The 15,260-nt window shown below is 41.2% G+C and overlaps 1 protein-coding gene and 1 long non-coding RNA gene across 10 annotated transcripts in view; one reads left to right on the forward strand and one right to left on the reverse strand.

The window, feature by feature from the left end:
• LOC128778247 (uncharacterized) overlaps positions 1–15,260 on the forward strand; it is a 58,906-nt gene that overhangs the window by 7,587 nt on the left and 36,059 nt on the right. The gene's annotated exons all lie outside the window — the stretch shown is intronic.
• The window catches only part of CPLANE1 (ciliogenesis and planar polarity effector complex subunit 1), a 137,669-nt gene that overhangs the window by 3,260 nt on the left and 119,149 nt on the right, over positions 1–15,260 (reverse strand). For 7 of the 9 annotated variants that reach the window (XM_053906939.1, XM_053906936.1, XM_053906935.1 and 4 more), the window contains 4 exons: positions 14,277–14,335; positions 13,656–13,823; positions 12,756–12,880; positions 8,377–8,466 (listed from right to left, as the gene is read on the reverse strand). In XM_053906939.1, coding sequence (XP_053762914.1) covers positions 8,377–8,466; positions 12,756–12,880; positions 13,656–13,823; positions 14,277–14,335 — 442 coding nt within the window. Of the gene's footprint in view, positions 1–8,376; positions 8,467–12,755; positions 12,881–13,655; positions 13,824–14,276; positions 14,336–15,260 lie in introns of those variants that run through there. The other 2 variants (XM_053906937.1, XM_019464204.2) reach the window with 2 other exon arrangements.

Raw genomic sequence — 15,260 nt, forward strand, 5'->3', positions numbered from 1 at the left:
TTATCTGTTAAACTAACATTGATAGGTATTTGTTTAGAAAATATCTGGAGAACCCCCGCTATTTTATTCTAAAGTAAACTCTATACCCAACGTGGCGCTCAAACTCACAACCCTGGGATCCAGAGTCACATGCTCTACTGAGCCAGCCAGGCACCCCTTGGGGTACTCTAAACTAGAAAATATTTTGCAAAATATTAAAATGAGAGACTCTGAAAGGAGAGGAAAAAAAAAAGGTCTGAGATTATACAATTAAAATCACAGGAAATGATGCTTCTAGGACTCAAACTAATCCTAACTACAGCATTGGGTTTTAAGGCATATAGTGGGGAAAACTATGGAGAAAGAACCAAAGAGAATTTCTAAGAAATGCAGCCATCAGCATTAAAACTTGACAGGTTAAACAGCAGACACAGCTGAAGAGAGAGGTGGTAAACTGAAAGATGAATCTGTAAGGAAAGAAGGTGGCAGTGGAGAGACACAGAACAATTCATGTTTCTCATCATTTTTGTAACACATGTAATCAGTGTTTCCATCATTATCCCTACCAAATTGAGTTCTTTTAACTAGGGTAACTAGGGTAACAGACCTCAGTGGATGAACTGGAGGATTAAGGGAGATCATGCACATGAAGTGTTAATACCATGCTTGGCATCATGTAAATTCTCTGTAACTGTTATTTTTATTGTTCTAGGGGGATCCGAAGCAGCCCCCCCCCCCCCACCTTGGCTTCTCTAAGCCTCTGCTGTTTCAGCTGTAAGATGGGGATAATAGTTGCCCTGTCTACCAGTGTTGTCACAGAGAGCTAACAGGAGAATGAACATGAAAGTACCTTTTATTTTTTATTTTATTCATGTATTTTTAAGAATTTTAAATGCAAGTTAGCATTTAGTGCAATAATGATTTCAGGAGTAGATTCATCCCCTGTATATAACACCCAGTGCGAGGATTCTCGAGAAGATGGCGGCGTAGGAGGACGCTGGGCTCACCGCGTGTCCTGCTGATCACTTAGATTCCACCTATACCTGCCTAAATAACCCAGAAAACCACCAGAAGACTAGCAGAACGGAGTCTCCGGAGCCAAGCGCAGACGAGAGGCCCATGGAAGAGGGTAGGAAGGGCGGAGAGGCGGTGCACGTGGCACGGACTGGCAGGAGGGAGCCGGGGCGGAGGGGCAGCCTGCCGGCCAAGCAGAGCCCCCGAGTCTGGCTGGCAAAAGCGGAGGGGCCGGACGGAGTGTGGTCCCACAGCAAGCGGGACTTAGCCTCTGGGAGGTCATAAGTTAACAGCTCTGCTCAGAAAGCTGGAAGGCTGGAGGACAAAGGGAGGGAGAGTTGCTGAAACCCAGGACGACAGAGCTCAGTTTGGTGGGGAACAAAGGCGCTCGCCAGCGCCATCTCCCTCGCCCATCCCCCAGCCAAAATCCCAAAGGGAACTAGTTCCTGCCAGGGAACTTGCTTGCTCCGCGCAAACACCCAACGCTGTGCTTCTGCGGAGCCACCCCTCCGGCAGCGGGTCTGACTCCCTCCCGCTGCCACAGGGCCCCTCCCAAAGCGGATCACCAAAGGATAAGCGAGCTGAGCCTGCCCCTCCCGCCCCCGTGCACCTTGCCCATCCACCCCAGCTAATACGCTAGATCCCCAGCACCACAAGCCTGGCAGTGTGCAAGTAGCCCAGACGGGCCACACCACCCCACAGTGAATCCTGCCCCTAGGAGAGGGGAAGAGGAGGCACACACCAGTCTGACTGTGGCCCCAGCGGTGGGCTGGGGGCAGACATCAGGTCTGACTCGGCCCCACCCAACAACTCCAGTTATACACCACAGCACAGGGGAAGTGCCCTGCGGGTCCGCACCCTCCAGGGACTATCCAAAATGACCAAACAGAAGAATTCCCCTCAAAAGAATCTCCAGGAAATAACAACAGCTAATGAACTGATCAAAAAGGGTTTAAATAATATAACAGAAAGTGAATTTAGAATAATAGTCATAAAATTAATCACTGGGCTTGAAAACAGTATAGAGGACAGCAGAGAATCTATTGCTACAGGGATCAAGGGACTAAGGAATAGTCAGGAGGAGCTGAAAAACGCTTTAAATGAGATGCAAAATAAAATGGAAATCACCACGGCTCGGATTGAAGAGGCAGAGGAGAATAGGTGAACTAGAAGATAAAGTTATGGAAAAAGAGGAAGCTGAGAAAAAGAGAGATAAAAAAATCCAGGAGTATGAGGGGAAAATTAGAGAACTAAGTGATACACTAAAAAGAAATAATATACGCATAATTGGTATCCCAGAGGAGGAAGAGAGAGGGAAAGGTGCTGAAGGTGTACTTGAAGAAATAATAGCTGAGAACTTCCCTGAACTGGGGAAGGAAAAAGGCATTGAAATCCAAGAAGCACAGAGAACTCCCTTCAGACGTAACTTGAATCGATCTTCTGCACGACATATCATAGTGAAACTGGCAAAATACAAGGATGAAGAGAAAATTCTGAAAGCAGCAAGGGATAAACGTGCCCTAACATATAAAGGGAGACCTATAAGACTCGTGACTGATCTCTCTTTTGAAACTTGGCAGGCCAGAAAGGATTGGCACAAGATCTTCAATGTGTTGAACAGAAAAAATATGCAGCCGAGAATCCTTTATCCAGCAAGTCTGTCATTTAGAATAGAAGGAGAGATAAAGGTCTTCCCAAACAAACAAAAACTGAAGGAATTCGTCACCACAAAACCAGCCCTACAAGAGATCCTAAGGGGGAGCCTGTGAAACAAAGTACCAGAGACATCGCTACAAGCATAAAACATACAGACATCACAATGACACTAAACCCGTATCTTTCTATAATAACACTGAATGTAAATGGATTAAATGCGCCAACCAAAAGACATAGGGTATCAGAATGGATAAAAAAACAAGACCCATCTATTTGCTGTCTACAAGAGACTCATTTCAGACCTGAGGACACCTTTAGATTGAGAGTGAGGGGATGGAGAACTATTTATCATGCTACTGGAAGCCAAAAGAAAGCTAGAGTAGCCATACTTATATCAGACAAACTAGACTCTAAAGGCTGTAACAAGAGATGAAGAAGGGCATTATATAATAATTACAGGGTCTATCCATCAGGAAGAGCTAACAATTATAAATGTCTATGCACCGAATACAGGAGCCCCCAAATATATAAAACAATTACTCACAAACATAAGCAACCTTATTGATAAGAATGTGGTAATTGCAGGGGACTTTAACACCCCACTTACAGAAATGGATAGATCATCTAGACACACGGTCAATAAAGAAACAAGGGCCCCGAATGATACATTGGATCAGATGGACTTGACAGATATATTTAGAACTCTGCATCCCAAAGCAACAGAATATACTTTCTTCTCGAGTGCACATGGAACATTCTCCAAGATAGATCACATACTGGGTCACAAAACAGCCCTTCATAAGTATACAAGAATTGAAATTATACCATGCATACTTTCAGACCACAATGCTATGAAGCTTGAAATCAACCATAGGAAAAAGTCTGGAAAACCTCCAAAAGCATGGAGGTTAAAGAACACCCTACTAAAGAATGAGTGGCTTAACCAGGCAATTAGAGAAGAAATTAAAAAATATATGGAAACAAACGAAAATGAAAATACAACAATCCAAACGCTTTGGGACGCAGCGAAGGCAGTCCTGAGAGGAAAATACATTGCAATCCAGGCCTATCTCAAGAAACAAGAAAAATCCCAAATACAACATCTAACAGCACACCTAAAGGAAATAGAAGCAGAACAGCAAAGACAGCCTAAACCCAGCAGGAGAAGAGAAATAATAAAGATCAGAGCAGAAATAAACAATATAGAATCTAAAAAAACTGTAGAGCAGATCAATGAAACCAAGAGTTGGTTTTTTGAAAAAATAAAATTGACAAACCTCTAGCCAGGCTTCTCAAAAAGAAAAGGGAGATGACCCAAATAGATAAAATCATGAATGAAAATGGAATGATTACAACCAATCCCTCAGAGATACAAACAATTATCAGGGAATACTATGAAAAATTATATGCCAACAAACTGGACAATCTGGAAGAAATGGACAAATTCCTAAACACCCACACACTTCCAAAACTCAATCAGGAGGAAATATAAAGCTTGAACAGACCCATAACCAGTGAAGAAATTGAATCGGTTATCAAAAATCTCCCAACAGATAAGAGTCCAGGACCAGATGGCTTCCCAGGGGAGTTCTACCAGATGTTTAAAGCAGAGATAATACCTATCCTTCTCAAGCTATTCCAAGAAATAGAAAGGGAAAGAAAACTTCCAGACTCATTCTATGAAGCCAGTATTACTTTGATTCCTAAACCAGATAGAGACCCAGTAAAAAAAGAGAACTACAGGCCAATATCCCTGATGAATATAGATACAAAAATTCTCAATAAGATACTAGCAAATCGAATTCAACAGCATATAAAAAGAATTATTCACCATGATCAAGTGGGATTCATTCCTGGGATGCAGGGCTGGTTCAACATTTGCAAATCAATCAATGTGATACATCACATTAATAAAAGAAAAGATAAGAACCATATGATCCTGTCAATTGATGCAGAAAAGGCCTTTGACAAAATTCAGCACCCTTTCTTAATAAAAACCCTTGAGAAAGTCGGGATAGAAGGAACATACTTAAAGATCATAAAAGCCATTTATGAAAAGCCCACAGCTAACATCATCCTCCATGGGGAAAAATTGAGAGCTTTTTCCCTGAGATCAGGAACATGACAGGGATGCCCACTCTCACCACTGTTTAACATAGTGTTGGAAGTTCTAGCATCAGCAATCAGACAACAAAAGGAAATCAAAGGCATCAAAATTGGCAAAGATGAAGTCAAGCTTTCACTTTTTGCAGATGACATGATACTATACATGGAAAATCCAATAGACTCCACCAAAAGTCTGCTAGAACAGATACATGAATTCAGCAAAGTTGCAGGATACAAAATCAATGTACAGAAATCAGTTGCATTCTTATACACTAACAATGAAGCAACAGAAAGACAAAGAAACTGATCCCATTCACAATTGCACCAAGAAGCATAAAATACCTAGGAATATATCTAACCAAAGATGTAAAAGATCTGTATGCTGAAAACTATAGAAAGCTTATGAAGGTAATTGAAGAAGATATAAGGAAATGGAAAGACATTCCCTGCTCATGGATTGGAAGAATAAATATTGTCAAAATGTCAATACTACCCAAAGCTATCTACACATTCAATGCAATCCCAACCAAAATTGCACCAGCATTCTTCTCGAAACTAGAACAAGCAATCCTAAAATTCATATGGAACCACAAAAGGCCCCAAATAGCCAAAGTAATTTTGAAGAAGAAGACCAAAGCAGGAGGCATCACAATCCCAGACTTCAGCCTCTACTACAAAGCTGTCATCATCAAGACAGCATGGTATTGGCACAAAAACAGACACATAGACCAATGGAATAGAATAGAAACCCCAGAACTAGACCCACAAATGTATGGCCAACTCATCTTTGACAAAGCAGGAAAGAACATCCAATGGAAAAAAGACAGTCTCTTTAACAAATGGTGCTGGGAGAACTGGACAGCAACATGCAGAAGGTTGAAACTAGACCACTTTCTCACACCATTCACAAAAATAAACTCAAAATGGATAAAGGACCTGAATGTGAGACAGGAAACCATCAAAACCCTAGAGGAGAAAGCAGGAAAAGACCTCTCTGACCTCAGCCGTAGCAATCTCTTACTCGGCACATCCCCAAAGGCAAGGGAATTAAAAGCAAAAATGAATTACTGGGACCTTATGAAGAAAAAAAGCTTCTGCACAGCAAAGGAAACAACCAACAAAACTAAAAGGCAACTAACGGAATGGGAAAAGATATTTGCAAATGACATATCGGACAAAGGGCTAGTATCCAAAATCTATAAAGAGCTCACCAAACTCCACACCCGAAAAACAAATAACCCAGTGAAGAAATGGGCAGAAAACATGAATAGACACTTCTCTAAAGAAGACATCCAGATGGCCAACAGGCACATGAAAAGATGCTCAACGTCGCTCCTCATCAGGGAAATACAAATCCAAACCACACTCAGATATCACCTCACGCCAGTCAGAGTGGCCAAAATGAACAAATCAGGAGACTATAGATGCTGGAGAGGATGTGGAGAAATGGGAACCCTCTTGCACTGTTGGTGGGAATGCAAACTGGTGCAGCCACTCTGGAAAACAGTGTGGAGGTTCCTCAGAAAATTAAAAATAGACCTACCCTATGACCCAGCAATAGCACTGCTAGGAATTTACCCAAGGGATACAGGAGTGCTGATGCATAGGGGCACTTGTACCCCAATGTTTATAGCAGCACTCTCAACAATAGCCAAATTATGGAAACAGCCTAAATGTCCATCAACTGATGAATGGATAAAGAAATTGTGGTTTATATACACAATGGAATACTACGTGGCAATGAGAAAAAATGAAATATGGCCTTTTGTAGCAACGTGGATGGAACTGGAGAGTGTGATGCTAAGTGAAATAAGCCATACAGAGAAAGACAGATACCATATGGTTTCACTCTTATGTGGATCCTGAGAAACTTAGCAGAAACCCATGGGGGAGGGGAAGGGGAAAAAAAAGGAGGTTAGGGTGCGAGAGAGCCAAAGCATAAGAGACTCTTAAAAACTGAGAACAAACTGAGGGTTGATGGGGGGTGGGAGGGAGGGGAGGGTGGGGGGTGGGTATTGAGGAGGGCACCTTTTGGGATGAGCACTGGGTGTTGTATGGAAACCAATTTGACAATAAATTTCATATATTGAAAAATAAATAAATAAATAAATTTAGCTTTAAATTTAAAAAAAATAAAAAATAAAAAAAAAGAACACCCAGTGCTCATCCCAACAAGTATCTTCCTTAATGCCCCTCACCCATTTAGCCCATCCCCCCACCCACAACCCTCAGTTTGTTCTCTGTTTACGAGTCTCTTATGTTTTGCCCCCCTCCTTGTTTTTATATTATTTTTGCTTCCTTTATGTTCCTCTGTTTTGTATCTTTGTATCTTCACTCACATGAGTGAAGTCATATGATATTTGTCTTTCTCTGACTAATCTCGCTTAGCGGTGAAGAGTAACATGGAGTGAATGGTGGGTTAGACCTTCATTCTTAAGATCATTACCATCCCCTGTCTGGCTGATCAGAGCACAGCTAATTTGGAATCCCCAAACTTACGAGTTTGGTGCTGCATGACCATGTGATAATAGCACCTTCCCGAGTACTTGTTTTTATGTTCGGTACTGTGCTAAGCCCACAATATATATGTTCTCAATATTATAACACATAGTTTGCTGGTGAGAAAACCGAGGCTTACACAGATGGGTTAGGAATTTTCCTAGGGCTAAAGAGTAAGTGGTGAACTAGGATTCCAAACAAAGCTAACCCCACAGCCTGTTCTCTGAACTGCTGCACACACAGCCATACTCTTCACTCTGAAATCGGTATCTGAAATAGTTTTTAAAGTTTGTTTATTTTGAGAGCGAGCGAGCAAGCAAGCGAGCGCAGGGGAGGGGCAGAGAGAGAGGGGGAGACAGACAGAATCCCAAGCAGGCTCCACAGTGCAGAGCCTAAGGCAGGGCTCAAACCCACGAACCACAAGATCATGACCTGAGCCAAAACCAAGAGTCAGACAATTAACCAACTGAGCCACCCAGGTGCCCTGTATTTGACATTTCTGAGAGTGTCTTATGACTTAAGAAAATTTTTAAGTTTATTTTGAGAGTGCGAACTTGAGCGGGGGAGGGGTAGAGAGAGGGAGAGACGATGCGAAGCCTGACATGGGGCTCGAACTCACGACCTATGAGATCATGACCTGAACCAAAATCACGAGTAGGACGCGTAACTGACTGAGCCACCCAGGCACCCCGTGTCTTATGATTTTTAAAAATTTAAGTTCGAGAACCTTATTCTTGGGGCACCTGGGTGGTTCAGTCCATTAAGCATCCGACTTTGTCTCAGGTCATGATCAGGTCACGGTTCACGAGTTCAAGCCCTGCATCGGGCTCTATACTGACAGCTCAGAGCCTGGAGCCCGCTTCAGATTCTGTTTCCCCCTCTCTCTCTGCCCCTCCCCTGATCGTACTCTGTCTCTCCCTCTCTCTCAAAAATAAATAAAATCTTTTTAAAAATTTTTTAAAAAAGAACTTTATTCTTGAAGTGCCTGGGTGGCTCGGTCGGCTAAGCATCTGACTCTTGATCTCAGCTCCAGGTCTTGACCTCAGGGTCGGGTCCCATGTTGGGCTCCCCGCTAGGTGCGAAGCCTACTTAAAACAAAAAAAGAACTTTACTTCCCATTACCTTTGTGGAAGGTAACTGGAGACAGCACAGGCTTTCTTACTGCCACTTTGGCTCCATCGCCTTTGTTCTGTGTGGTAAAAGTAGCAGTTCCTAGAAAAACAGGCAAACTTCTTTAACCTTCTGTATACATATCGTATTAGAAATTCTTTGAGGACAGAAACCTGTGACTAAGAGGACCCGATACACGGTAGTCGATTTGAAGCAAGAAAGCAAAACAGAAGTGCAGAGGAAGGAAAGGAAAACTCTGCTTTGAAACTTGGGACCCTCACAGCACAACCGTGGTCCTTTTTCAAAACGGCAAATGTGCCTGGACACCCTCTCTGACAACTGGAAGAGCCAGGCACATAAGCCTCTTAGCAGTAAACACCTTGACGGATGCCAAGTTACGCTGTATGGAAAGAACGATCAAGAATGATAAGAAAGTTCTAGGGTTAAGAACACCATTTACTATTTATAGTATGCAAAGTACTTTCCATATCTTTTTAAAATACTTACTTATCTATCTACTTTAGAGAGTAAGAGAGCACGAGCAGGGAGGAGCAGAGAGAGTGGGAGACACAGAATCCGAAGCAGGCTCCAGGCTCTGAGCTGTCAGCACAGAGCCCGACACGGGAACCCAAACCCACAAACTGTGAGATCATGACCTGAGCCAAAATTGGACACTCGACTGACTGGGCCACCCAGGTGTCCCAAAATGCTTTCCTTATTATCTCAACACTTCTATAAGATAGGTTGTAAATAACATATTTGAGGGCACAAAGTGAGCCGCAGAGCTGGGTTATGAATACAGGCCCGCATGATTCCACGGGCTAGAACTCTGCCTTTGATGCTTCTTACTTATCATACAGCTTTTATATTGCTTTTGATGAAACTAAACATAAAACAAGCAAAAAAAAAAAAAAAAAAAAAAAAAAAGGCAGGGCGATCACTAAGGGTAACGGTTTGCAATCAGAGCTGAAGATATTAGCCAGAAATTACACACTGCTTTACAAGACAGGTAACAACACAAAGACTCACCAGTATCTTCAGAACAACTCTTCTTTTACAAAATAAGCTATAATGAATTTTAAAATCCTGATGAGCTCTCCCTCCCTGTCTGTGCAATGACTGCACTTGCCCCATGTGGGCCCAGGTGACATGGGTCACTGACTAGGATAGGACCTGGGATCAGTTATGCATGGGTTTCTCCCACTGCCCCACAGTATTGGGGTGTCTAAGCCTCTGAATGCGGCCAAGGGAAATGGCTGGGTTCTGGGTGTGGAAGAGGCCACATGTAGGCACAACTTGGAGAGAGAAGCCAGCTTGTTCACCAGCCCCTCAAGTTGCTTTGGTCTCTCACATTCTGGGGAAGCTAAGTGACAGGTGAGCTGGGGTAACAGCTGGTCATATACTGGTCTTCTCTGATATAAATACAGCAATACCCACCCACTGGTATTCCCGGACAGTAGTTTATAAAAAGCTATTTTTAGGCAGAAAAGCTAAATAGCCATTGTTTTCATTTATCCAAGTATTCAATTATTTCATTTGTTCAGTGTGAGAGTACGAGATAAAGAAGAGAGTGTTTCTACCCTCAAAAAATATAGTCAAGCATAGGACATGAGTTTACAAGCAACTACAACATGAGACGTGTTGCATGCACATGTGATTGAGGGGTCAGAGCACAAAAAAAAACCCAGCTACAATGGTAGCTAAAACAGTTATCTCTAGGGGAGCGTGGGTGGCTCAGTTAAGCGTCCAACTCTCGATCTTGGCTCAGGTCATGATCTCGTGAAACAGAGTCCCACATTGGGCTCCAAGCTGACTATGAGGAGCCTGCTTGGGATGCTAGCTCTCTGCCCCTCCCCCGCGTCACACGTGCACATACACTCTCTCTCTCAAAATAAACACTTTTTTTAAAAAAGGTGTTTACAGGGGCATCTGGGTGGCTCAGTCTGTTGAGCCTCCGATTTTGACTTAGGTCATGATCTCAGTTTGTGAATTCGAGTCGCATGTCCGGCTCTGCGCTGACAGCTCAGAGCTTGCTTCAGATTCTCTGTTTCCCTCTCTCTCTGCCCCTGCCCCACACTCACTCACTCTCTCTCTCTCTCTCAAAAATAAACATTAAAAAAACTTTTTTAAATAATAAAAAGTAAAAAGTTGTTTGAAAAAAAAAGATTCTCTCTCCCCCTCTGCCCCTTCCCTGCTCATGGCTCACCCTGGCACATGCTCTCTCTCAAAAAAAAAACAGGAAAAAAAAGTTCTAATATTCACAACCACCATGCAAGGTAAATATCAGCCCCAATTTAAAACTGAAATTATGGACGTTAAAATTCATGACATTAGGTTAGAGGAACTAAAGAGTTAAGATAGGGATGGCTTCCAAGATGCAGAGGTGAGGCATTCAAGGTAAGGGAGAATTTCAACAAAAGAATGGGGCACCAAAGCACAGAAGGTGGCTGGAAAACAAGCTGGCACCCAGCACCAATTAAATGGGGAGGAGGCTAAGGAGGCCGAAGGGGAGGATGCGTTGAAGGCCAGGGACAAGCTCTGGACTGCTCTGTGTGGGGTGGGGTCACTGAGGGCTTCTGAACCCAGAGCAGCAGGAGTACCTCTTCAAGGTCCAGCAAGGGCGGGTGAGCTGACCAGAGGCAAGTGCAGTGCAACAATACAGGCCTGACCTTGGACAGGTCCAAGACAGAGACACGTTTCCATATAATCCAAGATTTTTCCATCTGATATTAAGAAACCATGGGTTCGAGTTTAAGATCCTTGCCAACCTTGGGTATTTAATCTTGGCAAATGTATCAGGTATAAAATAAAAATTAAAAAAAGAAAACATGGTTACTATTTTGAAATTTTAGTTTAAAAAGAGCAGTTTTTTTAAGTTTATTTTATCTATTTTTAAAAAATTTTTTAATGTTTATTTCTGAGACAGAGGAAGACAGAGCATGCGTGGGGGAGGGGCAGAGAGAGGGAGACACAGAATCTGAAACAGGCTTCAGGCTCTGGGCTGTCAGCACAGAGCCCGATGCGGGGCTCCAACCCACGAACCGTGAGATCATGACCTGACCCAAAGGCAGACACTTAACCGACTGAGCCCCCAGGCGCCCCTATTTATTTTTTCAAGAGAGGGAGAAAGAGCTCCATGTCAGCATGGAGCCCGACATGGGGCTCGATCTCACAAACCATGAGATCATGACTTGAGCCAAAATCAAGAGTCAGACACTTAACTGACTGAGCCACCCAGGCGCCCCAAAAAAGCAGTATTTTTTTTTTATGTTTATTTTTTAGAAAGCATGAGTGGGGGAGGGAGAGGGAGAGGGACAGAGAGAGAGAGAGAGAGAGAGAGAGAGAGAGAGAGACACAGAAGATCTGAAGCAGGCTCTGTGCTGACAGCAGAGAACCAGATGCGGGGCTTGAACTCATGAACTTGAGATCATGACCTGAACCAAAGCCGGATGCTTAATTGACTGAGCCACCAAGGTGCCCCAAGCGTAGCATTTTCTTACTATAACTTGTTAATCAAGAGCAAGAGTTAACCAAACTATTAAGTTTTATTAAAAGGATTGGAATTTATGGAAATTTCAGTTTTCTAAACTGAGACAGCATAATGAAGCATACGTTCTAAGTATGTAGGCTCCAGACCCAGACGAGGTTTAAATCCCAGCTCTGCTACTTCCTAGCTATCTGATCTGAGGCAGTTATTTCAATTTTCTCTGCCTGGGTTTTCTCATCTTTAAAATGGGAACATAATAAATAGTACCTGTCTCACAGGGTTGTAAATAAACCTGGCACATTGGTTTATTATACATTTTTAGCTGTGTGCATTTATACTACATAGTAGCTATGATTATACATTTTTAATGTGTAATCATTTCACAAAATAAGTATGTTTTACTCTGGTAATCAAAACCCAAAAATGGAAAAATTAACTAAAGGAAGGCTAGCAATAAATAACAGATATTATATCTTTAAACGTTCAAAGGGTAAAAACATGGTATTTCGATATGAGCCTCTTAGTGTTCCTCTTCTGTGATATCCTGATATCTATCTAACCCATCCCGATATCTGTCAGAACTAGATTTGTAAAAATGCCTACATGTTTAGCCAGAGACACAAAAGAAACAAATTCCCAAATGAGTCATATCTAAAATACTGACTGATCAGATTCTATTATAAAAAAAAGCCATGTGTTTAGTAAGATTCCTGGGGTCTTCCTATTTCAAAGCAATAGAACAAAATCCCAGCACAGATAAGTGTTTATCAATCCCTTGCATTCTACTGAAATAAGAATTGCTTTTCATGAAGATTTATAGCTTTTACTAATGAAAACCAACTTTGGAGACAAGGACCTATTCCCCCAAGGAATATAAAATTATACAAAATTTAAAATACCTTACCATGTGGCCAAGGAGGGCCTTCAGGTTGTCCAAAAGCTTTTCCCTTTTGGGTACAACTTGGTCTGAATATATATCTGAATTTTCCAGGTTGATTTATTGGAATACTGTGACCATGTTGATATTCTCTAAAGTAGAAATTATATAATTATTATGTTCCTAAAATCCCAAATCACTATATTTCAAAAAGCCCAAATTCTGGCTCAGATTAATACATTCACCTGACATTGCTTATTCTGTACTTCAGTGATACATTTAGTGTTATAACAGTTCTCAACAAAATATTCTCCATGTCTCATACCTCAAGCTTCATTTTTTTTCAAAGAAGTTATTTCTGCTTATCCGTTTGTCCATTTCAAATTGCTTATTGGCAGCTATTTATGTATTTAATACCCTGTTTTATTCAAGAAAATATTTCAAGGGAGTCTCTGGTATTTTGAGTAGACCCCAAATCCTACACCACAAGTGACATGATTAGGCCTGGGTTTGTGCTGTAAGAGACAGCAGAGAAGAAGTGATAAGCTTGTGGGGGCTGCTTCTGCAAGAATGGGGCCAAGTGGAGAAACAGGAGAGCAATTAGGAGGCAAATTACAGAAGGAAATATTAAAAATTACAGAAAAGAAGGAAATAACTGAATGGATATCAAAATTGTATTAGGTATGCTGAAGTGTTATTATATCTTAGAGATTTAATGCCATTTTTGTCTTTTTCCTTGGTGATTCTTTCTATAAGCTTATAAAGACCTCGTAATTATAGGACCATTTTTTTCTTTACTTGATTATCATATTTCTGAGCAGGGTAGGTACAAATATACAGAACTTGGTTTACAAAAGCACTGAGTTTCTTCTTATAATGCCTGACATGACATAATCATGTTGAATGACTTGCCAAAGTTTGTCTTACCTTCTTGGAGAAAGAGAACATTGCTGTCTGGAAACGTGAGCAGTTCTGGGTCTGTTAAGCAATGGTTTCTGTGCAGTAGTTGGTAGTTGTACTGATTCAGATAACAATTCATTCATCAGACTGTACGCTTGTGAGATTCGACGATTATAGTGGTCAGAGAGTAGCAATCTTCAAACAAAGAATTAAACAATATTTAATAAAAGATTAGTTTTCAGTTCATTCTTCTGGAGGGAACATGATGTTTGAGATCACCTAGCATTTGTGTTTTTCAAAGCTTTTCAAATGCAAATTCATATTTCAGATTTCTTAAAACCCTTAGGTAATTTTAGTAAAGGTATCTGTAGGGCCTTTTGGGTATTTTCAAAATGCACATATCTGGATTGGGAGAGGGACAGAATGGCAGGAATGGAAGTCACAAAAATTCAATGGGATAAATAATATTTGAAAGCAGATTCCTGAAAAAGGCTAGTGGAGTCTAATTATTTTCCCTGGAGTTATCACCCATAATTTTCTGTTTATGGACAAACAGGGACTACTGCGAAAATTGGAATTCCTATGACACTGTCCAGGCCTCGGGTGAGCAAGTTAGAGAAAACACTCGTGCACCGCTAGCCAGCTCACCTGTCTTTTTCATCCTTCATCTTCGCTCTTAGCCTGATTTCTCTTGAAGTCATGTAAAACTGCATGACAAATACCCAGTTAGTTCATTATTGCTGAGTGCAAATAATTAAGCCATTATGATCCACGGAAAACATGAAAATTCCACTAATCAATTTTAATAGGAGGTTAAAACATATTTTTGCTATTTAGGAAACAGTGCAAAAACACTGTCCTATTTGATGAAGCTTCCTATCCCAGCACAAAATGTGAAAAATGTTAAAGCATCATGTAATCAAAATCTGGTTTAATACGTGGAATGCAAAATCTATTTTAGTAGCTAAATTAAAGTTCTCTCCTTTTGAGAAAATACATTATCTGCTGCGTTTAAAATCGAAAACAAGAGCATTTTAAGGATGGAGACACATACTCTTCATGCTCAGTCTTGTGATTAATCTCACCAAGAGCTTGCTTGATAAAGCAGAAAGGAGTCAGACCTTGAAAGCCATCATTTTGATGTTTTAAAATGTTTACCAGAAACCTACTGTAGTACGTTCACTGTGACTTGTAAGCTCTTCAAAACTTATGCATCATGAAGCAATTGGCAAATGTCAGCTACATACATCTTATTCCAGAACATTAAGAATTACTGTTACCAATGAAGTCTAGTCCTTTGACAAACAATTGTGTATATAAAAATGTGTACATAGGAGTGGATTCACTTTCTGTAGGTCCTGCACGGAAGTAGTCAGTAACAAATTAAAGGTCTTATTAATTTCTGATATAAATTCAAATGACATTTTCAATTATATTAACCCCTCACTAATCCCATACCTTAACCTAAATAGAAGCTAAAAATAAAGAAATAGGTGTCTGCAGACAACATAAAGCCTGCTTGGGATTTTCTCTCTGCCCCTCCCCTGCTCGTGCTGTCTCTAACTAAATAGATAGATAGATAGATAGATAGATAGATAGATAGATAGATAAATGCAAAAAAAAAAAAAAAAA

The sequence above is a fragment of the Panthera pardus genome, unplaced genomic scaffold (genome assembly GCF_024362965.1).
Source record: "Panthera pardus isolate Hobbes unplaced genomic scaffold, ASM2436296v1 HiC_scaffold_2, whole genome shotgun sequence".
NCBI lineage: Eukaryota > Metazoa > Chordata > Mammalia > Carnivora > Felidae > Panthera > Panthera pardus.